This window comes from Hemiscyllium ocellatum, chromosome 41, assembly GCF_020745735.1.
Source record: "Hemiscyllium ocellatum isolate sHemOce1 chromosome 41, sHemOce1.pat.X.cur, whole genome shotgun sequence".
In the NCBI taxonomy this organism is placed as follows: Eukaryota; Metazoa; Chordata; class Chondrichthyes; order Orectolobiformes; family Hemiscylliidae; genus Hemiscyllium; species Hemiscyllium ocellatum.
The window spans coordinates 3,828,673-3,854,332 of NC_083441.1; the positions used below are offsets into that span (position 1 = coordinate 3,828,673).

Here is a 25,660-nt window from a genome sequence, read left to right on the forward strand (position 1 = left end):
CTGCTTCCAATACCATGTTTGAAATTGGAGCCTCTCAATGTCAGGGGAAGGTGAGTCCTGAGACTGACCAAGATGTGTGAATGCCCTGTGTTAATTAGACATCAGGGATTGTTACATGGAGCTTTAGTGTTTTAAAATCTCAACATGATTAGACTCCCTACAGTGTGGAAACAGAGCCTTTGGCTCAACAAGTCCACACCGACCCTCGAAAGAGTAACCCACCCAGTCCAATTTCCCTTTGACTAATGCACCTAACACTACGGGTAATTTAGCATGGCCAGTTAATCTAACCTGCACAGCTTTGGACTGTGGGAGGAAACCGGAGCACCTGGTGAGTGAATGCATTGATATATTCAATGTGGGGTTTGTGTGCGTGCATACAGCATGGGCCTGAGAGATAATGGAGCCTTACCTTCAATTTAACAGAAGAGAGAGCTTCAGTTTAAAAAAAGGACAGGAGCAATTTTGTAGGAGCAAACCAAGACATTTCTTTTTACAAAAAAGGACAATATGCTGCACATAATTGGGTTGATCAAAGCTCTGTACAATTAGTTACAAACAGAAGAGTTCAGTCTGAACACAACAGAGGGAGCCAGAGTATGGCTGCTATTTGACTGTAGGAACTGTCACAATCTGGGGCAGGATTCAACATGTGTGATACATCCCTCAGCCCCACACCGAGCTCTCTTCCCTGACAGCGTTCCCAGCGTGACATTCAGGAGGAGCATATCCAGACATCGATCACATCATCATTCTCCATCTCGTTGTCCTGGGGAGTGCTGCTCTCCGATAGCTCGGCACCGTCAAAGTGGAAAGTCAGTCGGCATCGCTGTAGAGCCATCCGCTCTTTGTAATCCTCCATCAGTCTCTTCAATGACTCAGTCTGTGTCAAAACAGAGAACAAACTTACAGACAGCTCTCCAATCGAGGGGCTAAAATAGAAAACAACAGACTGGAGAGTGAGTTATCTGCTGCACTCTGATCGAAAGGTTTATGCATTATAAAAAAGAGACGGGAGTGAATTACACACTGCACTCTGACTGAAGGGGAATATATATGGTGGTATATATACATAAAAAACCACACTGCACTCTGTCCAAGGGCAATACATATTAAACAATATTGACTGGGAAGGAGTTGCACACTGCACTCTGATGAAGGGTTTATACGTCAAACAACAGAGACTGGGGAGTTAGTTACACACTGCACTCTGATCAAAGGGTTTATATATGAAACAATATAAATTGGAGTGAGTTAGAGACTGCAACCCAACAAAGGTGTTTATGTATAAAATAACTTTAAACTGGGCAGTGTGATACAGGTATACTCTAATCACATGTTTTATGAAACAACCAATAACTGGGAGTCTTTTACAGACTGGACTGATTTATGTTGAACATATACTAGGGAGTGCGGTACAGACTTAGCGCTAATCAAGGGGGTTAAACAGATAAAACCATTTTCTGGGGACTGAAGTATTGTGGCACTGTTTGCACTGAGGCTTATACCTAAAACAACACAGAAGAGGGAGCAATACTTCGACCAAGGGTTTGATGTATTAAACAATATTTAGTGGACGAGGGAGTTACAGTCTGCACTGTGATCACAGGATTTACATAGAAAACAACATACAGAGGGAAATGTGCTACAGTGTACATTGTGATAGAGGAGTTCAGCACAAAGTAATGCATACTAGCAAGTTACAGACTGCACTGATCAAGGGGATTATATATAAAAACATGGACTGGAGTGAGTGACAGACTACACTCAGAGGTTGATATACAACACATGTAGTGGGGGGTGAGTTAGAGATAATGCTCTGATTGAGAGGACTGTTTATAAAATTATGGGCAGAGTGTTACACTCATGAAGTGGTTGATGACATATAAAACAAATACTGGAGAGAGTGTCACAGACTGTATGCTGATTAAGGAGTTGACATAGAAATCAAAAAAATCCTTGCGAATGACACGACGCCCCCACTCCCACCCCCACCCCCTGAGATTATGAAGGAGCAGATTGGGAAGCAGATTTTAGAAATGTGCAGAAGTAACAGGGTTGTTGTCATTGGTGACTTCAAAACCTTTAATATTGGCTGGAACCTCCTTAGTGCAAATAGTCTGGATGCAGCAGTTTTTTGTCTGGGGGCATCCAGGAATGGTTTCGGACACAAAATGTAGACTGGCCGACTAGAGGGGAGGCCATATTGAATTGGTGCTTGGCTATGACCCAGGTGACAGATCTCTCAGTGGGAGAGCATTTAGGTGATAGTGATCACAACTCCTATACTTAGTGAGAGGATAGGAGCAGACGATGTAGGAAAGTATTTGATTGGGGGAGGGGGAATTATAATGCTATTCAGTAGGAACTGGGACACCGAAATCGGGAACAGATGTCCTCAGGGAAAGGCACAACAGAAATGTAGAGTTTGTTTAGGGAGCATATGCTGGTAGTGTGGAATAGGCAAGGAAGGAATGGTAAGTTGATAGAACCTGGGGTTACTAGGGATGTGGAATATCTAGTCAAGAGGAAGGAAGGAAGGAAGCTTACCTAAGGTTCAGGAAGCAAGGATCAGATAGGGTTTGAGGGTATATACGGTAGCCAGGAAAGAACTGAAGAATAGCTTGACAGATAGGATGAAAGAAAACCCCAAAGCATTCTACACTACGTGAGAAACAAGATGATGGTCACATTGAGGGTACGGCCGATGAGGGAAAGTGGAGGAAATATGTGCCTGGAGTCAGAGGTGGTAGGGGAAGTGCTTAATAAATACTTTGCTTCAGTATTGTAAGAGGTCCTTGTTGGTTGTGATGACACCACGAAACAGGTCGAACAAGTTGATGTTAAGAAGGAGGATGTGCTGAAACTTTTGAAAAACACAAGGATAGAGAAATCCCCTGGGCCAGATGAGATATACCTCTATGGGAAGTGAGAGAAGAGGATTGCTGTGCCTTTGAGGACGCAGAGATCATCGCCACTGTCCACAGGAGATTGGCAAGTGCTATTCCCTTGTTCAAGAAAGGGATTAGGGATAACCTTGGGAATTACAGACCAGCCAGTCTTATGTCGGTGATGAGCAAATTATTGGAGAGGGTTCTGCGAGACTGGATTTATGATTATTTGGAAAAACACAGTTTTATTAGAGATAGTCAGCATGGTTTTGTGAGGGGCATGTCATGCCTCAAAAGCCTTAACGAATTATGTGAGGATGCGACAAAACACATCGATGAAGGTAGAGCAGTGGATGTGGTGTTCGCAAGGCGTTTGATAAGGCTCATTCAGAAAGTAAGGACGATAGGATATAGGAAAATTTTGCTGTCTGGGTACAGAATTGGATGGACCATGGAAGACAGTGTGGTGGTAGGTGGAAAGTATTCAGCCTGGAGCTTGGTGAACAGTGGTGTTCTGCAGGGATTTGTTCTAGGACCTCTGCTCTTTGTGATTTTTATGAATGACCTGGCTGAGGATGTCGAAGGATGGGTTAGTAAGTTTATCAATGACACAAAGGTTGGTGGAGTTGTAAATAGTTTGGAGGGTTGTTGTCGGTTGCAACGGGACATTGATAGGATGCAGAACTGGACTGAGAAGTGGCAGGTGGAGTTCAACCTGGAAGAGTGTAAAGTGATTCACTTTGGAAGGTCAAATTTGAATGGAGTGAGATCTTGGGGTCCACATTCATGGATGCCTCCAAGTTGTCACCCAAGTTGATAGGGTTGTTAAGAAGGCATTTGCTTTCATTAGCAGGGGAATTGAGTTTAAGAGTCGCGAGGTTATGCTGCTGTTCCATAAAGCCCTGGTTAACCACACTTGGGATACTGTGTTCAGTTCTTGACGCCTCATTCTAGGAAAGATGTGGAAGCTTTAGAGAGGATGTAGAGGAGATTTACTAGGATGCTGTGTGGACTGCAGGGCATGTCTTAGGATCAAAGATCGAGTGAGATCAGGCTTTCCTCATTTGAGTGAAAAAGGATGGGAGGTGACTTAATAGACGGGGAACAAGATGATGAGAGGCATAGGTGGAGTGGCTAGCCAGAGACATTTTCCCCAGGGCAGAAATGGCTATCATGAGGTGGCATAATTTTAAGGTGACTGGAGGAAGGTTAAGGGGAGATGTCAGAGGTAGGGTTCTTTACAGAGAGTGGTGGGTGTGTAGAATGCACTGCTGGTGGTGGTAGTTGATTCAAGATACATTAGGGACATTTAAGCGACTCTTGGATAGGCACATGGATGGCAATACAATGTAAGGTATGTAGGTTAGTTTGATCTGAGAGTTGGATAAAAGATTAGCACAACATGGAGGGGCAAAGGGCTTGTACTGTGCTATGTTCTACGAGTTGCAGACTGCACTGTATCAGAGAAACCCTACAGCACAGCATATTGAGTCTGCACCTACCTTCCAAACAGCATCCCACATAGATCCACGCAATCCCCAAAACCCCACATCAACTACACCGAGTCCACCTTCCCTGCACATCCTCGGGCACAACGGGATATGTGTTGGGTATGCTAGCGGTTATTAAGGTGGACAAATCCCCAGGACCAGATGGGATCTGTCCCAGGTCACTGAGGGAGGAGAGAGAGAGGAAATAGCTGGGGGCTGACAGATATCTTTGTGGCATCCTTAAATACCGGTGAGATGCCAGAGAACTGGAGGGTAGCTTATGTTGTCCCCCTGTACAAGAAGGGTTTTAGGGATATTCAGGGTAGCTACAGACCAGTGAGCCTGATGTCGATGGTGGGGAAGTTGCTGGGTAGGATACTAAGAGATAGGATATATTTATAATTAGAAAAGAATGAGTTAATCAGTGACAGGCAAAACGGTTTTGTGCGGGGGAGATCATGCCTTACCAACTTAATAGAGTTCTTTGAGGAAGTGACCAAGTTGTTAGATGAAGGAGGGGCCGTTGATGTCATATACATGGACTTTAAGGCATTTGATAAGGTTCCCCATTGTAGACTAATGGAGAAAGCGAAGTCACATTGTGTGCAGGGTGTTCTAGCTAGGAGGGTAAAGAACTGGTTGAGCAACAAGAGACAGTAATTGTTGAAGGAGAAAGGTGACCAGTGGTGTTCCACAGGGGTCAGTATTGGGACCATTGCTGTTTGTAATATACATAAATGATCTAGAAAAGGACACTGTTGGTATGATCAGCAAGTTTGCAGATGACAAAGATTGGTGGAGTAGCAGAAAGCATAAGGGACTGTCAGAGAATACAGGAGGATATAGATAGACTGGAGAGTTGGGCGGAAAAGTGGCAGATGGCTAACAATCCAGACAAATGGGAGGTGATGCATTTCGGCAAGTCCAATTCTAGAACGGATTATACAATGAATGGAAGAGCCTTGGGAAAAGTTGATGGGCAGAGAGATCAGGGAGTGCAGGTCCATTGTACCCTGAAGGTTACTGCACAGGTGGATAGAGTGGTCAAGGCGGCCTATAGTATGCTTGCTTTCATCGGATGGGGTATTGAGTATAAGAGCTAGCAAGTATTGTTAAAAACGTACAAGACATTGGTTCGGCCGCATTTAGAATATTGTGTACAGTTCTGGTCGCCACATTACCAAAAGGACGTGGACGCTTTGGAGAGGGTGCAGAGAAGATTTATGAGGATGTTTGGCTGGTATGGAAGGTGTTAGCTATGAAGAGAGGTTGAGTAGGTTAGTTTTATTTTCACTAGAGAAAAAAAGGAGATTGAGGGGGGACCTGATTGAGGTTTACAAAATCATGGAGTATATAGACAGGGTGGATAGAGACAAGCTATTTCCCCAGGGTGAAGGATTCAATAACCAGAGGTCATGCTTTCAAGATAAAAGGTTAAGGGGGATACACGCGGCAAGTACTTCACACAGAGGGTGGTGGGTGTTTGGAATGCGTTGCCAGCAGAGGTGGTAGAGGCAGGCACGGTAGATTCATTTAAGATGCGGCTGGACAGGTACATGAGTAGGTGGGGAGCTGAGGGATACAAACGCTTAGAAATCGACCAACAGGTTTAGCCAGCATATTTGGATCTGCACAGGCTTGAAGGGCCGAAGGGCCTGTTCCTGGGCTGTAAATGTTCTTTATCCTTGGGACAATACTGCATGGTCAATCCACCCTAACTTGGAATGTGGGAGAAAACCGGTGCACCTGGCAGAATCCCAGATGCGACAGACACATAACAGTGTCAAACAGTGCATTCTGGTCAAACGGTTTATTGTTAAGACAACAAATACTGGGCAGCATGTTATAGACTAGACTGCAATGGAAGGGGTTTACATACAAGAGACTGGGGAGTCAGTTACAGTCCATATTCTGATAGACGGGATTAAAGCGAGAAAAACAAAGAGGAACGACCAGTGTACTTGAGGGGATTATATATAAAGCCACAAATACTGGGGAATACATGACAGACTGTACTCTCATTGAGTAGTTTATATGTTAACCATACATTGGGGAGGGAGTTCCAGCCTGCAGTCTGATCATGGGGTGTACACAGCACACAGCATGCTAATAACTAGCTGAGGAATGGGGACCTGGCCAGAGGTCAGTTAGAGCTGCACAGAGAGCACAGCAGAGCTGAACTGAATCCAGCTTAAAAGGTAAGTGTACTGACTGCTTCAGAACCAGGGCTGCAGACTGAGCGAATAGGAGCTGTAGGGAGATGGAGCATTAAGCCACTTATTTTTGTGACTGATTGGTTCTTTGTTCCCAGCAAACAGAGTGAGAAATCAGATTTTAGTGAGAAGCGGACAAGGTTGTGGAATTTGTGGGATATACGTAAATTAACATTACTTCTGCAAATATAATTGCTTATACAAAGTAAATGAACTGACACCAGTGTGTAATTGTTTCAGCCAAGAGCTGAGTCAACAAGAATGGAAACTATGTGGAGGAAATGCATAATTGTTTCTTTTTGTATTAGCTAAAAATGTATGCAAGAAAGAAACGGGACTGCAAAACAATGGTAGAAATACAGGCACTAGATACGATGCTGTGAAGAGAGGCAGTTAAACTAGAGACGCCTGTATAAACAGTAGGTATAAACATCTGTTTCCCACTTTTACAGAAACACAGGAACAAACCCCAATTAAAAAGGCTTAGTGATAAGGTGCTGTGAGGAAAGGAGCAGATGGAGGGAGTAGATAATGGTCAGGCAAGGATGTGCCTAACAATAATCCACAGCAGGATGAGGTCAAACGGCCTTGAGAGGCCAGAAATAAGCATTTTGTCACAGACAAGGCCGGATAAGACAAGAGATAAACAGGAGTAATGAGTACCGGTCTTAGGGAAATGGAGGTTGTAAACAGGGGGGGAGCAATGAAACTAAAAAAAAAATGTAGGAACCAAATTATATAATTATCAAGTATTTGTTGCATTCAGTGTGAGAGTCCTTGTGAGGAGAGACAGTGGACTTCACACCCTCTTGCAAGAGTTAAATACTGCTGATTCAGATTTTGTCTCGGACTGAAATTATTGAAGTGAGTGAGCTTTGTTTCTCACAAATTGATTCTCAGTTTAACATTTGCAGTTGCCAAGGTGGAGAACAGCAGGAGAACTCGTCCCTGTGGAATATTCCTGCAGGAAGATCAGAGCCACTCCCAGTCTCCACGGTGACGAGTACAGGAAGTGTGTCCAGATTGGCTGAATGGAATGCCAGGAGCTATGGCTGGACTCACTGTGGGGCAGCCATGAGGCTGAGAATGGTGTGGACAGCACGTTTAGCGTCAGGAAGAGTCAAACACAGATACAGAAGTGGGCAGAATGGTGGCTTAGTGGTTAGCGCTGCTGCCTCACAACGCCAGGGACCTACGTTTGATTCTCATCTCGGTCAACTGTCTGTGTGGAGTTTGCACATTCTCCCCATGTCTACATGGGTTTCCTCTGGGTGCTCCGGTTTCCTCCGGGTGCTCCGGTTTCCTCCCACAGCCCAAAGATGTGCAGGTTAGGGTGAATTGGCCATGCTCAGTTGCCCATAGTGTTCAGGGATGTGTAGGTTAGGTGCATGGTTTAAAGGTAAATATAGGATAATAGGATAGCGAAATAGGTCTGGGTGGGTTACTCTTTGGAGGGTCGGCGTGGACTTGGGCTACAGGACCTGTTTCCACACTGTCGGGATTCTATGATGATTCTGATTCTAGCTTAGTGAGCACCAGGAGGACGCAAAGTGCGGGCAGGCAATGCAGGAGTCCCTGTGGCCATTCCCCTCTCTAACAAGTATACCATTTTGGATATTGTTGAAAAGGCAGAATGTCCTCTTAGGGGAAAGCAGCAAGTCAGTGGCACCATGATTAGATTAGATTACTTATCTTCAGCCCAACAAGTCCAGACTGACCCTCCGAAGAGCAACCCACCCAGGCCCATCCCTCTACATTTACCCCTTCACCTAACACTACAGGCAATTTAGCGTGGCCAGTTTCGGACTGTGGGAAGAAACCAGAGCACCCAGAGGAAACCCACACAGACATGGGGAGAATGTGCAAACTCCACACAGACAGTTGCCTGAGGCGGGAATTGAACCTGGCTCTCTGGCGCCGTGAGGCAGCAGTGCTAACCACTGATTGACAGTAAGGGGTTCAAAGTGCAGGCAAGCAGTATTGATACGGGACTCTCCGTTCAGGGCCACAGAGAGACATTTCTACTGTAGTGCAAAGATCTTTTTAGGGCCACTACTGTTCTTCATTTTTACACGTCATGACCTGGATGAGAGTGTAGAAGGATGGGTTAGTAAAGTTGTGGATGACACTAAGTTTGGCGCAGTTGTGGACAGTGCTGAGGATGTTGCAGGTTACAGAGGGACATAGATAAGCTGTGGAGCTGGGCTGAGGGGTGGCATGTGGAGTTTAATGCGGAAAAGTTTAAGGGGATTCACTTTGGAAGGAGCAACAGGAATAAAGAGTACTGGGCGATAGTGTAGATGAGCAGAGAGATTTGTGTGTCTATGTACATAGATCCCTAAAAGTTGCCACCCAGGTTGACAGGGTTAAGAAGGCATATGGTGTGTTAGCTTTAATTGGTAGAGGGACCGAGTTTCAGAGCTACGAGGTCAAGCTACAACGGTACAAAATTCTGGTGTGGCCGCACTTGGAGTATTGTGCACAGTTCTGGTCACCGCATTACATAGGAAGGATATAGAAGCTTTGGAAAGGGTGCACAGGAGATATACGAGGGATGGAGGGATAGTCTTATGAGGAAAGGCTGAGAGACTTGAGGCTGTTTTCGTTAGCGAGAAGAAGGTGGAGAGGTGACTTAATTAAAATCATCAGAGGGTTAGCTGGGGTGGACAGTGACAGCCGTTTTTCTCAAGATAGTTATGGCTGGCATAGAACGAGGGCGTAGAAGGATGAGTTAGTAAATTTGCAGAGGACACAAAGTTTGGTGCAGGTGTGGATGGCTAGCATGAGGATACAGAGCTTTAAACTGAGGGATGATAGATATGGGCCAAATGTCCGAGGCAGTTTCTTTACTCGGAGTAGTAAAGGCATGGAATGCCCTGCCTGCAACAGTAGCCCACACGCCAATTTTAAGGACGTTTAAATTGTGAATGGATAAACACATGGATGAAAATAGAATAGTTCAGGTTAGATGGGCTTCAGATTGGTTCACAGAATTCGCACGACATCAAGGGCGGAAAGGCCTGTACTACACTGTAACATTCTCTGCTCTGTGGCCCTGAGGGAGATGCCAGGATTGCAGTGTTCCCTCTCTGGTATCAAGGGCATCGCTGAGTGGGCACAGGATATTCTGAAAGGGAAGGGGTGAGCAGCCAGTGATTGGGGTTTATATTGGTATCAATGACCCAGGCAGACAGCCAGAGGTGGTCCTGCAAAGGGAATTTAGGGAGTTTGCAGAAAGTTGAAAAGCAGGAGCTCTCGGGTTATAATTTTGGGATTACTCTCTGAGCCATGCGCTAGTGAGGCTGGGAATAGAAAGGTAATACAGTTGAGCGCTTGGCTCAAGAGCTGACGCACGAGAGAGGGCTTCAGATTTCTGTGTCATTGGGTATCCACCAATGCAAACAAGGACAGGTCACACCCCTGGAGCGTCAGAAGCTGAGTGGCGACCTTACTGATGATTATAAAATCATGAAGGGCATGGATAGGGTGAATAACCAAGGTGTTTCCCCCAAAGATGGGGAGTCCAGAACTCAAGGGCATAGGATTCAGGTGAGAGGGGAAGATTTAAAAGGGGCCTAAGGGGCAACATTTTCACGCAGAGGGTGGTGCATATATGGAACGAGCTGCAGGAGGAAGTCGTGGAGACTGGTACAATTGCAGCATTTAAAAGGGATCTGGATGGGTACATGAATAGAAATGGTTTGGAGGGGTATGGGCCAAATGATGGCAAATGGGGCTAGGTCAGATTGGAATGTTTGGCTGCCGTGGACAAGTTGGACCGAATGGTCCACAAACTGAAGGGTCACAAATATCCATGTAAAAGGGTTTGCCAATGCCAACTGGGAGAGTTTCTGCTAGTGTGATAGAAGGGGCGTGCAAGACAGCATCGGGGGTGTCAGAGAAGGTCGATCTTGAGTCAGGAAGGTCTGACAGCACGAACAGGCAGGGCCAGGTTGATGAACACAGCAGGACTGGAGGGCTGAAGGGTGTTCATTTTAATGCAAGGACTACAACAGGTAAAGCAGATGAGCTTCGAGCCTGGACTAGTACGGGGGAGTAGAATGAGACAGTCATTACCGAAACTTGAGGCTAGATTAGAGTGGTGCTGGAAAAGCACAGCAAGTCAGGCAGCATCCGAGGAGCAGTAAAATCGACATTTCGGGCAAAAGCCCTTCATTAGGAATACAGGCACCACTCTAATCTAGACTCTGATTTCGAGCATCTGCAGTCATTGTTTTTACCCCGTTACTGAAACTTGGCCGAGTAGGACAGAATGGGCAGTGTCATCATTCCAGAGTTTCGGTGTTTCAGGTGAGGTAGAGAGTGAAGAGGTGGACGGTAAAAGCCATGGGGGAGCAGCATTACCGATAGAGAAGAATGCCACAGCTGTAATAAGAGAGGACACCTCAGAGGACTCATCCAGCGAGGTCGTACGGACAGACCTTACGAGTTAGAAAGGTGCAAACACTGATGGGGTTTATACTATAGACCTCCCAATAGCCAGCATGAAATAGAGGAACAGATACATAGACAAGAGTTGTATCGAGGGGAGTTTGAATTTCCCAGATTATTAACTGGGACGCCCTTACTGCCAGTGGTTGAGATGGGGCAGAATTTCTTATGTGCATTCAGGAGGGTTTCTTGAAACAGTACATAGATAGTACAACCAGACAGCGTACTGGGGAATGAGCCTGGCCAGGTGATCGACATTTCAGTGTTGTGGGAACAGCGATCATAATTACTGAAGTTTTAAGATAGTTATGGATAAGGTTAAAAAATGTTGCCATGAGTACTTCAACTCAAGAACATTATGAGGGACGAACGGGAGAAATTAGAGAGGGGGAGGGAAACGGAGGATAAATGCACATCAAATACCAATGATGTGGATGGGAATGGCATGATTAGTGAGTTTGCTGATGACACTAAAGTAGGTGATATCATGGGCAGCCAGGAAAGTTACCAGAAATTGCAGCAGGGCCTTGATCAGCTGGGCAAGTGGGCCAAGAAATGCCAAATGGAGTTTAATATCGATAACGTCTTGCACTTTGGAATGTCAAATCAAGGTCAGAGTTTCATGGTGAATGGTACAGCCTTAAGGAGTGTAGTGCAACCTTGGAGTTCAGGTACACTGTTCTCTGAAAGTGGAGTCACAGGTAGACAGGGCAGTGAAGGCAGCTTTGGCACACTGGCCTTCAGTCAGGGCATTGAATACAGAAATTGAGAAGTTATGTTGCAGTTGTACAGAGTGACAGTGAGGTTGCACTTGGGAGTATTGGGTTCAGTATTGGTCACCTTGCTACAGGAAGAATGTTATTAAACTGAAAAGACTGCAGAAGAAATTTACATGGATGTTGCCAGAACTCAACAATCCGAGTTAGAAGATGATGTTGGACAAGCTAGGACATTTTTCTTAAGAACGTACAAGACGGAGGGGGAATCTTATAGAAGTGGATAAGATTGTGAGGGGCAGGGATACACTCCATCTTTGTCCCAAGGTTGGGGAATCGAGGACTGGAAAGCTTCATTTTCAGGTCAGAGGGGAAAGAATAGAAAGGAACTTTTTAAAAACACAGAGGATACTCCGCATCTGGAATGAGCTGCCAGCAGAAATGGTTGACGCTGGTACATTAACTAGGAGAAACGGCATTGTGGGAGGGGAAATTGCAATCTTCGAAGGACAACGACATCTGGGATGTTCTGTGGTTGAACTGGTCCTCTGGGGAGCGGATGCAGCGGAGGCAGAGGCATTGGGAAGAAGAGCTTATGCCTGAAACTAGACTCTCCTGCTCATCGGATGCTGCCTGAGCGGCTGTGCTTTTCCAGCACCACACTCTTCGATGCAGGTACATGAACATCATTTAAAAGGCATTTGGATAAATAAATGAAAGGATTAGAAGGCTATGGGCCAAGTGCAGGGAAACGGGGTTAGTTTGGATGGGCATTTTGGTCAACCTAGACCAGTCTGGGCCGAAGGGCCTGTCTCCATGCTGTAAGACTCTATAACTCTTTGACATCTGGATCTTTTAAAGACAGGTTGATCAGAGTTCAGGACAGACGTGTGTCCTGTGAACATGAGAGGTAAGGATGGCAAGAATCAGGAACCTTAGATGACAAGAGAAATTGAAAGGTTAGTTAAAAAGAAAAAGGAAGCATATGCAAGGTTTCGGACACTGAAATCAAGCAAGGGCCCCGAAGAGTATAAAGGAAGTAGAAAAGAACTGAAAATTAAGAGGGCTAGAAGAGGCCATGAAATGCCCTGAACAATTCAGATTATGGAGAATGCAAAGGCGTTTTTGGCACATATTAGGAGTGAGGTGCTAGTCGGGCGAGGGGGTGGAAGAGTAGGTCCACGCAAGGACAAAGGAGCCAAAGGAAGTGGGTGACCTCCTTAATGATTACTTGGCATTGGTATTCAAGAAGAAGGAGAAGGACACAGCCGATGCTAATGTTAGGGAAGGACATGTCAATGAAAAACGTGGAAATCTCGAAAAACATCCCTGATGGGATCTATCCCAGGATGCTGAGGGAGACAAGGAAGGAAATGGCTGGGACCTGGACAGAAATATTTTGTCACTAGTGAGGTCCCCGAAGACTGGAGGGCTGTGACCAATGGCGTTCCACAAGGGTCCCCTATTGTTTGATAAGTTTGCAGACCACACAAGAATTGTTCGAGCTGCTGGAGATGGTCATTTCCTGGTCTTTCTGCGGCACAAATATTGCTTGTCGCTTAGTCCAAACCTGGATATTGTCCAGATCTTGTTACACAACATTCAGACCATTCACAACTCCTCAGATATTAAAGTAGGCCCATATTCAAATGCAACAAGATCTGGACAATATCCAGGTTTGGGCCAAGAAGTGGAAAGTAACATTCGTGCCACACAAAGGTCAGGCAATGACCATCTCCAGCAGCTATTTTCTGGATCTATACATTCTTAAAATGAAAAGATGGCCTTTAAAAGAGTGATGTGCTCTTCCTGTCCGATGTGAGAGTCAGGCAGAGGGTGGAGAATGAAAAATGTGTTGCTGGAAAAACGCAGGTCAGGCAGCATCAAAGGAGCAGGAGAATCGACATTTCGGGCAGAAGCCCTTCTTTCTGAAGAAGGGCTTCTGCCCGAAACGTTGATTCTCCTGCTCCTTTGATGCTGCCTGACCTGCTGCACTTTTCCATCAACATATTTTTCAGCTGATCTCCAATAACTGCAGTCCTCACTTTCTCCTAGAGGGTGGAGAATGCATGGAATGAGCAGCCAAAGGAAGTGGTATAAGCTGGTACAGTTCCAACATTGAAAAGGCATCTGCATGGGTACATAAATATGAAGGGCTTAGAGTGATATGGGCCAAGTGCTGGCAAATGGTACTAGATTACTTTAGGATATCTGGTCAGCATGGACGAGTTGGACCGAAAGGTCTGCTTCAATACCATACATCTCTATGACTCTTGGCAAAACGTCACTTCTTGATGCTGCCAGACCTGCTGAGATTTTCTAGCATTTTCTCTTTTGGTTTCAGATTCCAGCATCCGCAGTAATTTGCTTTTATCAGGTTCACTCTGGTTTGGTTTGGTCTGGCTATTCACTGAACGCAGCCAGGCAGGTGTTGCAAAAGCTGCCTGGTCCAAAGAAACAGGTCCATGCTGATCCTCCTCTCTCTTTCTCGGAGTTCTCTCCTGTAAGACCCTGTGCTTGATTTTTGTTGCAAGTATTGGGAACAGCATCATTATTCTGGGATAATATGTTGCTTTCTCGGATTGGTGAGGTTATTTGGTATTCTCTTCTCTTTCGTTTGTTTCATTCAGTAACCTTGTAAATAAATTCTGTTGTTTTGTTTAAAACTGAGTGGTTGAGCCCACTGTATCACTCCCAGAATATCCACAAAACACCTGCTAGCAAAGTTAGGCTACTTTCTGAAAATGTTTTGAGGGGGGGGTCTGGCCTGGTCCATTAACAGGTTATCAAAAAATATAGCAGTACCGACATCAGTTTGAAAACTGGGCAGAGGTATGAGAGACGCGATTTAATTTGATGCATTTTGGGAGGGGAAATGCAACAGGAAGGTATACAGTAAATAGCAGCACTCTAAAGAGAATGGATACACAGAGGGACCTTGGGGTGCAAGCCCACATCTCCCCGAAAAAGTGGAGACAAGTAGATAAGGGGAAGGACAGCATACGACATGCTTGCCTTCAGTCGGGAACGCTGAGCGTAATGTTGACAGGTCTCGTTTCTGCAGCATCAGAGTTTAGTTTGACCATACCTATGGAGGATTGAGACACGTTCTAGTCACCATACTGTGGGAAGGGTGTGGAGGCTTTGAACAGGATGCAAGAGTTTACCAGGATGTTGCCTGGATTGGAATATATTCACTGTAAAGAAGAGATTGGACAAATTTGGGATTGTTTGCGCTAGAGCATCAGAGGCTTAGGGGCAGCCTAAAAGAAATGTACAAAATTGAGAGGCACGGATAGGGTGGATAGTTGGAGTCTTATTAGCAGGGTGAAAACGTCAAACATTAGAGTTTGGTATAAGGTAAGGACATAAATATTTAAAAGAGATGGAAGAGCAAAGTATTTCTTTTTTAAAAACACAGAGCGTGAGAGGGGAAGTGGGTGAAGCAGATACAATAGCAATGTTTAAGAGCCATTTCGACAGACATGTTAACGCAGGGAACTGGACCACATGCAGGCAGCTGGGATTAGCTCTGCTCTGCAAAGACATGCTGGGCTGAAGGGCCTGTTCTTATGCTGTACTATTCCATGATCCTGTATCAAAATGTTTACTGGGGAGTGTGTTACTGGCTAGAATCGAACTGAAGAGCTACGGAGTGGTTTATATAAAATAATAGCCACTTAGGAATGAATTACGAACTGGAATCTGATTGACATCCTCAGCCAGTGCAGTAGTTTTGTTCCAGTTTCCAGCTATCCATTCTCTATAATGATAGAACATATTGTTGTGATCACTCTTGCCAAGTGGCTGTTGGACAAAGTGTAATGGATGGTGTTCCCCTGCTATTAGGGTCTTTGCCTGAACAATGCAGTGTTCTCTTGCACCTCAGCCCCACCCTCCACGCTCACCTTCCCGATGGTGATGTCCAGGAACGAGTTCTTCTCCACTCCCCGTACACGCAGGCAGATCTTGTCCTGATCATCGGTGGGCTGTGCAGGGTATTCAGACATCACAAAGCAATCTGAAAACAGAGCGCAGAGTCAACTCCCGTCCAATCCTAAATGGGGGAAGACGAGGGAATTGGATAGTGAGTGTGGGTATGTGTGCACGCGTGTCCATGCCTGCCTGCATGCAGAGCTGGCTATGGGTACATGACAGTCCATGTGTGAGGAATGCGCACACATGTGCATGTGGCTCCTGTGTGAATCATATAACCCAAATTTGGCCCTTCAGCCTACCAAGAATGCACCAAAAATATACTATGACCTACGCTTGTCACACTTTCCCGCATTAAGCCCGATGGCTTGAAAATTAGGATGCTTCAAGAGGCTCACCCAAGTACAAGCCATCCTGCTAGAAGGCATATTTCGATAACACAAATTGGCTGTAAGGCCACTGACGAACTGGGGACATGGTTTCGGAAGTTCCAACATTTAAAGCGCGTGCTGGTTCTAACATCAGCTGACATGGTGCTGCTCCTCCGTGATTTTGTTGTAACACGGGATGGGATGAGAATGGGTTGACTGCCTTACAGCTGAACCTGGACCCATCCCTCCTCACCCCCCTCCACACCAAGATGCGCTCGTGTCCCCCTTTCCCACCCCCTCCCTACCATTACACTGCGACGCGCTCCTGTGCCTCCTTCCCCCCTCTCCTCCAATACACTGGGATGCACTCCTGCCCCTCCTTCCCCTTCCCCTCCGCGCCGGGACTCGCTCCTGCCCCTCCTATCCCCCTCCGCGCCGGGACTCGCTCCTGCCCCTCCTTCCCCCTCCACGCCATGACACCCTCCTGCCCCTCCCCTCCGGGACGCCCTCCTGCCCCTCCTTCCCACTCCCCTCTGCACCGGGACACGCACCTGCCCCTCCCCTCCGCACCGGGACGCCCTCCTGCCCCTCCTCCTCCTTCATCCTCCCCTCCGCGCCGGGACTCGCTCGTGCCCCTCCTTCCCCCTCCCCTCTGTGCCGGGACTCGCTCGTGCCCCTCCTTCCCCCTCCCCTCCACGCCGGGACTCGCTCCTGCCCCTCCTTCCCCCTCCCCTCCACGCCGGGACTCGCTTCTGCCCCTCCTTCCCCCTCCCCTCCACGCCGGGACGCCCCTCCTTCCCCCTCCCCTCCACGCCGGGACGCCCTCCTGCCCCTCCCCTCCACACCGGGACGCCCTCCTGCCCCTCCCCTCCACACCGGGACGCCCTCCTGCCCCTCCCCTCCACACCGGGACGCCCTCCTGCCCCTCCCCTCCACACCGGGACGCCCTCCTGCCCCTCCCCTCCACACCGGGACGCCCTCCTGCCCCTCCCCTCCACACCGGGACGCCCTCCTGCCCCTCCCCTCCACACCGGGACGCCCTCCTGCCCCTCCCCTCCACACCGGGACGCCCTCCTGCCCCTCCCCTCCACACCGGGACGCCCTCCTGCCCCTCCCCTCCACACCGGGACGCCCTCCTGCCCCTCCCCTCCACACCGGGACGCCCTCCTGCCCCTCCCCTCCACACCGGGACGCCCTCCTGCCCCTCCCCTCCACACCGGGACGCCCTCCTGCCCCTCCCCTCCACACCGGGACGCCCTCCTGCCCCTCCTTCCCACTCCCCTCCACACCGGGACACCCTCCTGCCCCTCCTTCCCACTCCCCTCCACACCGGGACACCCTCCTGCCCCTCCTTTCTCCTCCCCGCCGCGCCGGGACGCCGTCCTGCCCCACCGGGACGCCCTCCAACCTCTCCCCTCCGGGACGCGTTCCTGCCCATCCATTCCGCGCCGGGACCCCCTCCTGCCCCGGGACCCCCTCCTGCCCCTCCCCTCCGGAACGCCCACCTGCCCTCCCCTCCGCACCGGGACATGCACCTGCCCCTCCCCTCCGCACCGGGACGCGCCCACGTGCCTCTCCCCTCCGCACCGGGACACCCTCTTGCCCCTCCTTCCCACTCCCCTCCGCACCGGGACGCCCTCCAGCCCCTCCCCTCCGGGACGCACTCCTGCCCATCCCCTACGCGTCGGGACGCCCTCCTGCCCCACCCCTCCGCGCCGGGATGCCCTCCTGCCCCTCCTTCCCACTCCCCTTCGCACCGGGACGCCCTCCAGCCCCTCCCCTCCGGGACGCCCTCCTGCCCCACCCCTACGTGCCGGGATGCCCTCCTGTCCCTCCTTCCCACTCCCCTCCACACCGGGACACGCACCTGCCCCTCCCCTCCGCACCGGGACGCCCTCCTGCCCCTCCCCTCCGCACCAGGACGCGCACTCCTGCCCCTCCCCTCCGCACCGGGACGCCCTCCTGCCCCTCCCCACCAGACCGGGACGTGCACTCCTGCCCCTCCCCTCCGCACCGGGACGCCCTCTTGCCCCTCCCCTCCGCACCGGGTCGCCCTCTTGCCCCTCCTTCCCCCTCCCCTCCGCGCCGGGACGCCCTCCTGCCCCACCCCTCCGCGCCGGGATGCCCTCCTGTCCCTCCTTCCCACTCCCCTCCGCACCGGGACGTGCACCTGTCCCTCCCCTCCGCACCGGGATGCGCCCTCCTGCCCCACCCCTCCGCACCGGGACGCCCTCCTGCCCCTCCCCACCAGACCGGGACGCGCACTCCTGCCCCTCCCCTCCGCACCGGGACTCCCTCTTGCCCCTCCTTCCCCCTCCCCTCCGCACCGGGACACGCACCTGCCCCTCCCCTCCGCGCCGGGACGCCCTCCTGCCCCACCCCTCCGCGCCGGGATGCCCTCCTGTCCCTCCTTCCCCCTCCCCTCCACACCGGGACGCGCGACTGTCCCTCCTTCCCCCTCCCCTCCACACCGGGACGCACTACTGTCCCTCCTTCCCCCTCCCCTCCCCTCCACACCGGGACATGCTCCTGTCCCTACCCCCATCCCCCATCCTCCCAACCAGGGTGCGTTCCAGTCCCGACCCCCTCCACACCGGGACGCGGTCTAGTCCCTCCTTCCTACCTTCCATACCCCTAACCGAGACGCGCTCCAGTACCTACCCCCATCCCCCTAACCGGGATGTGATCCAGTCCCTACCCACATTCCCCCCAACCGGGACGTGCTCCAGTCCCTCCCCCTTCCATCCCCCAACCGGGAACATGCTCCAGTCCCTCCTTCCACCCATCCAGGACGTGCTCCAGTCCCTCCTCTCCCGCCCCCCCCCCAAATCCCCCCATCCGGGACGCACTCAGGTCCCTACCCCCATCCCCCGCCATCGGGATGCGCTCAGATCCCAACCCCCATCCCTCCCCACCGGGATGCGCTCAGATCCCTACCCCCATCCCTCCCCACCGAGACACCTTCCTGTCTCTTCCCCCCCAACATCAGGACGTCATCCTGTCCCTTCCGCACCTTACACCAGGAAGTCTTTCTGTCTCTCCTCCCACTACACTGGGACATAATTCTCTCTCCCCTTCCTCTCAAGTTAGATACTAGTCAAACCATCCCCTGCCCTCCCTGAGAACTCACCGAGAATGTCTGCCACACCGATGTTCTGAGACTCAGGGGTCTCCGTACACAGCACCTCCACGTCCTTCTGAAGGAGGAGAATTCGATCAGCAGTGACCCCCAGGCGGCCTGACAGATAGTCCGTCACCTTCTGGAGAGGGTCTGTCTGTGTGGGGGAGAGAAGGCAGGAGGAGGCAGGAGAGGTTGAGAGAGACAGTAAGTCAGCACAGCAGATGTAGAGAGGAGGACAGAAAGGAGGAGAGAGAGGAGGAAGAGTGAGGGATAGATGGATGTGTGGGAAGAAGGAACATGTAGTGAGAATGAGAGCAACAGGGCGGGACAGGGAAGGAATGAGACGGATGGAAGACAGAGCTTGAGGAGAGGGGGAGAAAACAGGAGAAGAAAGGAAACAGGAGTGCCAAGACAAAGGAGATTTTTAGTTCCACAAATGATAAAGGGTTCTGGGCACACAGTGCGGCAAGGGAATTACATTGGCGATTGATGTAGGAGTGAGTGGGGCAATGGAATTAGTTCAGGGATTAATACAGGGCAATGGAGAGAGAAAGAGTAATGCAGTGGGATTAGTTCAGGGATTAATACAGGGCAATGGAGAGGGAAATGGTGATAGCAGGGCAGTGGGATTAGTTTGGAGATTGATACAACGCTGTGGGGAAAGAGAGCAGGGCAATGGGATTTGTTTGGGGATTAACACAGGGATGTGAGAAGTGAAGAAGACTAAGTCACTCACCACCCTCATCGGCACTCGGTAGATTTGTCCTCGATACCGGACCTTGATTGTAATCTCTCGGGGAGTGGGGGTAACAGTTGGTAACACACCCACCAGCACCACGTCTTCAGACTCATGCTGCACCTTGGTCTTCACAGGGCTGGAGTGGAAATCTTCGAGCTGCTTCAGGTTCCTGTCGGCTTTCCTGAGAGACAGGGAGAGAGGGACAGAGCCTTATGTAAACACAGTGAGATTCACAGAGGGCAAGCGAACGAGAAAGGAGAGTAAGAGAGGATTCGATTCAGAAACACAGATAGGGGCAAAGGCAGGAACCTCTGCAGGTTCACGCCAGAGAGGGAGCAGTACCTTATCGCCATGCAAGCTCGCCTCGTCTGTTGGGAGTGTGTGGTGGGCGTGGAGGGTGGAGAAGGCGATCGGTCCCTATGACCACTGGAGCTGTCAACACAAACAGAGACCACAGCATGCGTTAGATAGATTGATTTACTGTTGTCAGATCTACCCATATGCAACGAAAAGCATTATTTTTGCTTGTTACACAGACTGATCATATCATAAAAAAAGGAATCAGGATGACAGAACAGAGTGCAGGATACAGCGTTACAGCAACAGAGAGAGAGAGAAATTGCGAGCGGGCAAGAGAGCCAGGGCGTGACCCAGAAAGTGGGGACAGACTGCTAAGGGGCAGGGGTGGGTGGGGGAAGAGCCCAGAGCATGGGGACAGATTGCCGGGGTGGGGGGGAACCAGTGCGTGGGCAAACTGCTGGGGGGGGATAATCGGGGGAACCCCAGACAGTGGGGACAATCTGTCCATGGTGCAGGGGAACCCAAAGCATGAGAACAGACTTCAGGAGGGGGGGGGGGGGGGGGCCCAGAGAGTGGGGACAGACTACTGGAGGGGTTCCAAGAATGTGAGCACAGACAGCGGGGGGACGGGAATGAGGAGGAACACGAACATGGGGACAGACACACAGCCATCAGGAAGGCAGAGCGAGAGATGGATGTGTGGAATGGGCCAGTCAGGATAGAGACTGGAGCAAGAAGAGAGGGAGAGAGACAGTGAGGGAGGGAGATAGCGACATGAGGGGAGGGACAGGGAGACAGACCTGTGGAGAGGTGCACTGAAAGGGAGCGGCTGTGTCTGATGGGTGAACCCCAAGTCCTTACACACTCAGATTCAGATCCTCATCCTGCTCCGAGTCAGAGTGCAGGCACCTCCCCTGGGCCCGTGGGGGCGGCCGTTTCCTTTTCCTATCCTGTCTACTCTCTGACGCGCTGTCTTCATCTGGATCATCCTCGGAATCTGGGGGAGGAGGAGGGGGCGAAACAGTCAGACCGTCACCCCAGGGCGTGGGCTGTTGAGAAGATTGGGGAGGGGTGTGTGTGTGTGTGTGGAGAGGTTGGGAAATCAGCAAGTGGGGTTTCGAACCGATTGGGAACAAGCCCAACCCATCCCATCCCCCTCCCGCACATCCGTTTTCCCTCCCCCCAAATGCCCAGTTATACACAACTGCAACTCCCCTGGGGTTGAGGCCCTTCTGTCCAACACCTTAGTGCAGGGTCTGCCGCAGAAGACTAAGCAGGGTATTGGGGGCAATGGCCGGAAAACGGAGGCAGATTGATCTGAACCATGGGGTCGGGGCTCGAGTGGATGCGGGGTGGGGTGGCGAGGCCCAAATGTTGCAGCCCGGAGACAGACACAAACGAGAAGGGAACAGTGAAGACTCCTGCAGTTCAACAGCTCACCAAGGCTAATTTGGTGGTGGTTGTGGTTGGGGGGGGGGGGGGGGGGGGGTTTACCTGTTTGAGGTGGGAAAAACAATGATTGGGTTTAGGGTGGGTGGAAGAGTGGGACACTGGGTTTCTGGAGGAAGGGGACTGTGTTTACGGTAGGGGGTATTCTTGGGGAGGGACTGGGTTTACGGTGAGGGTATTGTTGGGGGGGTGAAGGACTGGGTTTACGGTGGGAGGGACTGGTTTTATGGTGTGGGGGAGTGTTGTCGGGTGGGGAGGACTGTGTTTACGGTAGGAGGGATCTGATTTATCGTTTGGAGTATGTTGTCGAGGGAGATACTGGGTTTACAGTGGGGGTGTTGTCAGGAAGGGACGAGGTTTACAGTGGGGCAACTGCGTTTACATTGAGTGATGTCGGCAGGGTGGGGGGGGGACTAGATTTATGGTGGAGGGTGTTGTCAGGATGGGGGTGGGGAGGAAAGACAGGGCTCATGAAGGAGGGGTGTTGGGATGGGAGGCGACTGTGTTTATTGTGGGGGTGACAGGTTGGGAGGGGACAGGGTGTACTGTGGGGGGTGTTGGGTGGGAGGGGACTGGGATTACGGTGTGGGGGGGGGGGGAAACTGGGTTCACTGTGCCGGGGGGTGTTGTTGGCTGGGGGAACTGGATCTACGGTCAGCGAGTGTGTTGTTGGGGAGAAAGGGGGGATTGGATTGATGGTGAGAGGGGACTAGGTTTGCGGTAGGGGGCCCCCAGCCTCTCCCACACCCCAACAACCGCCAAAATGACTTACCAGCCTCCCGCCCCAGACGCTGGAAAACCCGGTCCACCTCTTCGGGATTCTCCTGGTACAGAGTCAACGTGCGGCTGACCTGGGGGGAGAGGGGCGATAGCTGAAAACAAACGAGACGACACCCAAACTGGGAGAACTGGCCACTCCCCTCCCATTCTTCATCTAGACTCTTCGACACCTCTGTCTTTACGTTCTATCTTCAAATAAAAGCTTATGACATAATGGCCTTCTTAAAAGTGACAGCATTGCCACACCGAATGGTGCAGAGGGGAGAGCCCAGAGCTCAACAGCAAAGGTCCCCTTGTCTGTCAGCAACTTGCTGGACAGAGAGTTGCTGCATCAAACCTGATAGGGACAATGGGAGAGGTGCAATCCAGGATGGGGAAGAGAGGGTATGCCGAAAGACTACGACGGGGGTGGGGGATTAGGGGAGAGATTGTTGTGGCAAATATCAACAGTGCGACACCCGATTGGGGGGTGAGGGGCAGTGCCTGCACGAGGGACTTACCCGTCCGGTGTAAATGGGGACAGTTAGTACGTTGGCACTATCGAGGATCCTGCGATGTTTGACGCGGGGCTGGCGGACACGACGAGGGCAATCGATCAGCTCCAGCTCACTGTCACTGTCACTGTCACTGCTGACATTTTGCTGAAGACAGATGAGAACAAGACAATTAGGACCAGCACCGGCACGTGCTCGCACCGACCAAAACGCATCAGCACCGACACACACCAGCGCCTACATGCCCTGACACCAACATTTGCCAGCACCTAAACGCACCAATATTGACAGGCCCCAACACTAACACGTGCTCACACCAACACAGCCAACACGCACCTTCACAATCAGTACGACAGAAAAATGGGACAATTGATCAAACAGGCCAACTAGAAAGAAGTGGTAGATAGAATTTAATTGAAAAAAATTGAGATTTGCTGCAGTTTGGTAGGGCAAACCAGGGCATGATTAATCCAGTAAATGTTCAGGTTCTGAGGAATGTTGCTGAAAATGTGTTGCTGGTTAAAGCACAGCAGGTCAGGCAGCATCCAAGGAACAGGAAATTCGACGTTTCGGGCCAGTGCCCCTCATCAGGAAAATGTCTGGCCCGAAACGTCGAATTTCCTGTTCCTTGGATGCTGCCTGACCTGCTGTGCTTTAACCAGCAACACGTTTTCAGCTCTGATCTCCAGCATCTGCAGACCTCACTTTTTATTCTGAGGAATGTTGCCAAACAAGGAGACCGAGGGGTGTAGGTGTAGAGTTCCTTGGAAGTGGAATCGCAGGGAGACAGGCCGGTGAAGAAAACCTTTGCCACACTTGCCTTCATTGGGCATAACATTGATTTGGGAGGTCAACTTACGGCTGTTAGAGGACATGGGTGGGGCCACTTTTAGCATATTGGGTACAATTCCAGTCTCCCTCCCAGTCTGTGGGGCGTGGGGCAACGAGGACAGGAAGGGTCTGTGGGGGGGGTGGACAGGGACAGGAAGGGTCTAGGGGTGGACAGGGACATGAAGGGCCTGTGGGGGGGTGGGACAAGGACAGGAAGGGTCTGTGGGGGGGGGGGGACAGGGACAGGAAGGGCCTGTGGGGGGGGAGAACAGGGACAGGAAGGGTCTGGGGGGGGACAGGGACAAGAAGGGTCTGTGGGGGGGGTGGACAGGGAGGGCCTGTGGGAGGGGTGGACAGGGACAGGAAGGGCCTGTGGGAGGGGGGGACAGGGACAGGAAGGGTCTGTGGGGGGGGGGGGGGGGGGGTGTATCACTCACACACAAACTCTAATTCTCTCCGTCCTCACCTTCGCCGCCATTTTCCTTACAAACGGAGCCCCGGTCCGCGTCTCCTCCTCCTATTGGCCGGGCGACCTGCCAGTCAACACCCCTCTCCCCACACCCCGGCGACTGATTGGACCACACCCCATGTCATCCTAGTTTCCCGCCTACCTCAACCTCCTTCCGATTGGTCATGCCGCCTGCCTTACCTGACGTCCCGCCCTCCTCCGCCCCCGCCCCTCGGCCCGTGCGACCCCGCCCCATCCCGGTGGTTCCGCCTCCTGACCGTGTTTTGTCCAATCACTCTCCCGGCCCGGCTGTGTCAGCGGTCACGTGGCGGGCACCTCCACGTTTTGCTTATTGGTCTGAGCTCAGCGTTCAAGGTCCTGTCCCGCCTCTTCCCTGATCCGATTGTTTACCTCATTTGTCTATCAAAGCTTCACACCCCGCCCCCTTTTCCTGGTTGGCCCGTCGTCCCGAGACCTTCCTCTGGTTGGTTGGCAGCGCCGTCCATCGTTTTGGCCCACCAGTTTATCTCTCCCCCATTGGTTGGACGCCCCCCTAAACCCCGCCTCCCCTGTCTCTTACCGCTCCGCCTTTAGCTGTTCCCAGCGCTCCAGCGCCTCTCAGCGAGGAAGGAACTGCTGATGCTGTCAATCAGGGACAGGAACAGGATTCAACAGCGTAGGCAGAGAAATCAGGGTTAACCTTTCCTCAGTGTGGAGAGAAATCAGGGTTAACCTTTCCTCAGTGAGCAGAGACAAATCAGGTTTAACCTTTCCTCAGTGAGCAGAGAGAGAGATCAGGGTTAACCTTTCCTCACTGAGCAGAGACAAATCAGGGTTAACCTTTCATCAGTGTGGAGAGAAATCAGGGTTAACCTTTCCTCAGTGAGCAGAGAGAGAAATCAGGGTTAACCTTTCCTCTGTGGAGAGAGAAATCAGGATTAACCTTTCCTCAGTGGAGAGAGAAATCAGGATTAACCTTTCCTCAGTGGAGAGAGAAATCAGGGTTAACCTTTCCTCAGTGGAGAGAGAAATCAGGATTAACCTTTTCTCAGTGAGCAGAGAGAGAGATCAGGATTAACCTTTTCTCAGTGGGCAGAGAGAGAGATCAGGATTAACCTTTCCTCAGTGAGCAGAGACAAATCAGGGTTAACCTTTCCTCAGTGGAGAGAGAGAGAAATCAGGGTTAACCTTTCCTCAGTGGAGAGAGAGAAATCAGGGTTAACCTTTCCTCAGTGGAGAGAGAAAGCATTGAGTCGGCAGCACCCAGAAAAGGGAAGGACTGCTGGAAAGCTGAGATCCCAATCTCCTCCAGAAGAAAGGCAGCATCCAGAGCGCACACAGCAAAGATCCCATGGGGGCCAGTGGTGGATGCAGGGGGTGGAAGCAGCACCAACACGTTTCCAGACCGAGATAACTCGCAGAATTCCCG

General features: G+C 50.9%; 1 protein-coding gene across 1 annotated transcript; it reads right to left on the reverse strand.

Moving 5' to 3' along the window:
• Positions 1-463: 463 nt before the first annotated feature.
• Positions 464-24,331, reverse strand: nfatc2ip (nuclear factor of activated T cells 2 interacting protein). Its single transcript, XM_060853525.1, has 9 exons — positions 24,250-24,331; positions 22,959-23,099; positions 22,451-22,529; positions 21,091-21,226; positions 20,272-20,361; positions 19,927-20,110; positions 19,200-19,344; positions 15,671-15,783; positions 464-883 (listed from the first exon to the last, which is right to left on the reverse strand). The coding sequence occupies exons 1-9, from the start codon at positions 24,259-24,261 to the stop codon at positions 716-718; spliced, it is 1,068 nt and encodes a 355-aa protein (XP_060709508.1). The 5' UTR covers positions 24,262-24,331; the 3' UTR covers positions 464-715.
• Positions 24,332-25,660: the final 1,329 nt, after the last annotated feature.

Coding starts and splice junctions, on each gene's coding strand:
- nfatc2ip (XM_060853525.1), bottom strand. Junction 21,227..22,450: donor GCGTCTGGGGCGGGAGGCTG/GTAAGTCATTTT, acceptor CTCCTCCCCCAG/ATTCCGAGGATGATCCAGAT. Junction 20,111..20,271: donor CGAGCTTGCATGGCGATAAG/GTACTGCTCCCT, acceptor CCTGTCTCTCAG/GAAAGCCGACAGGAACCTGA.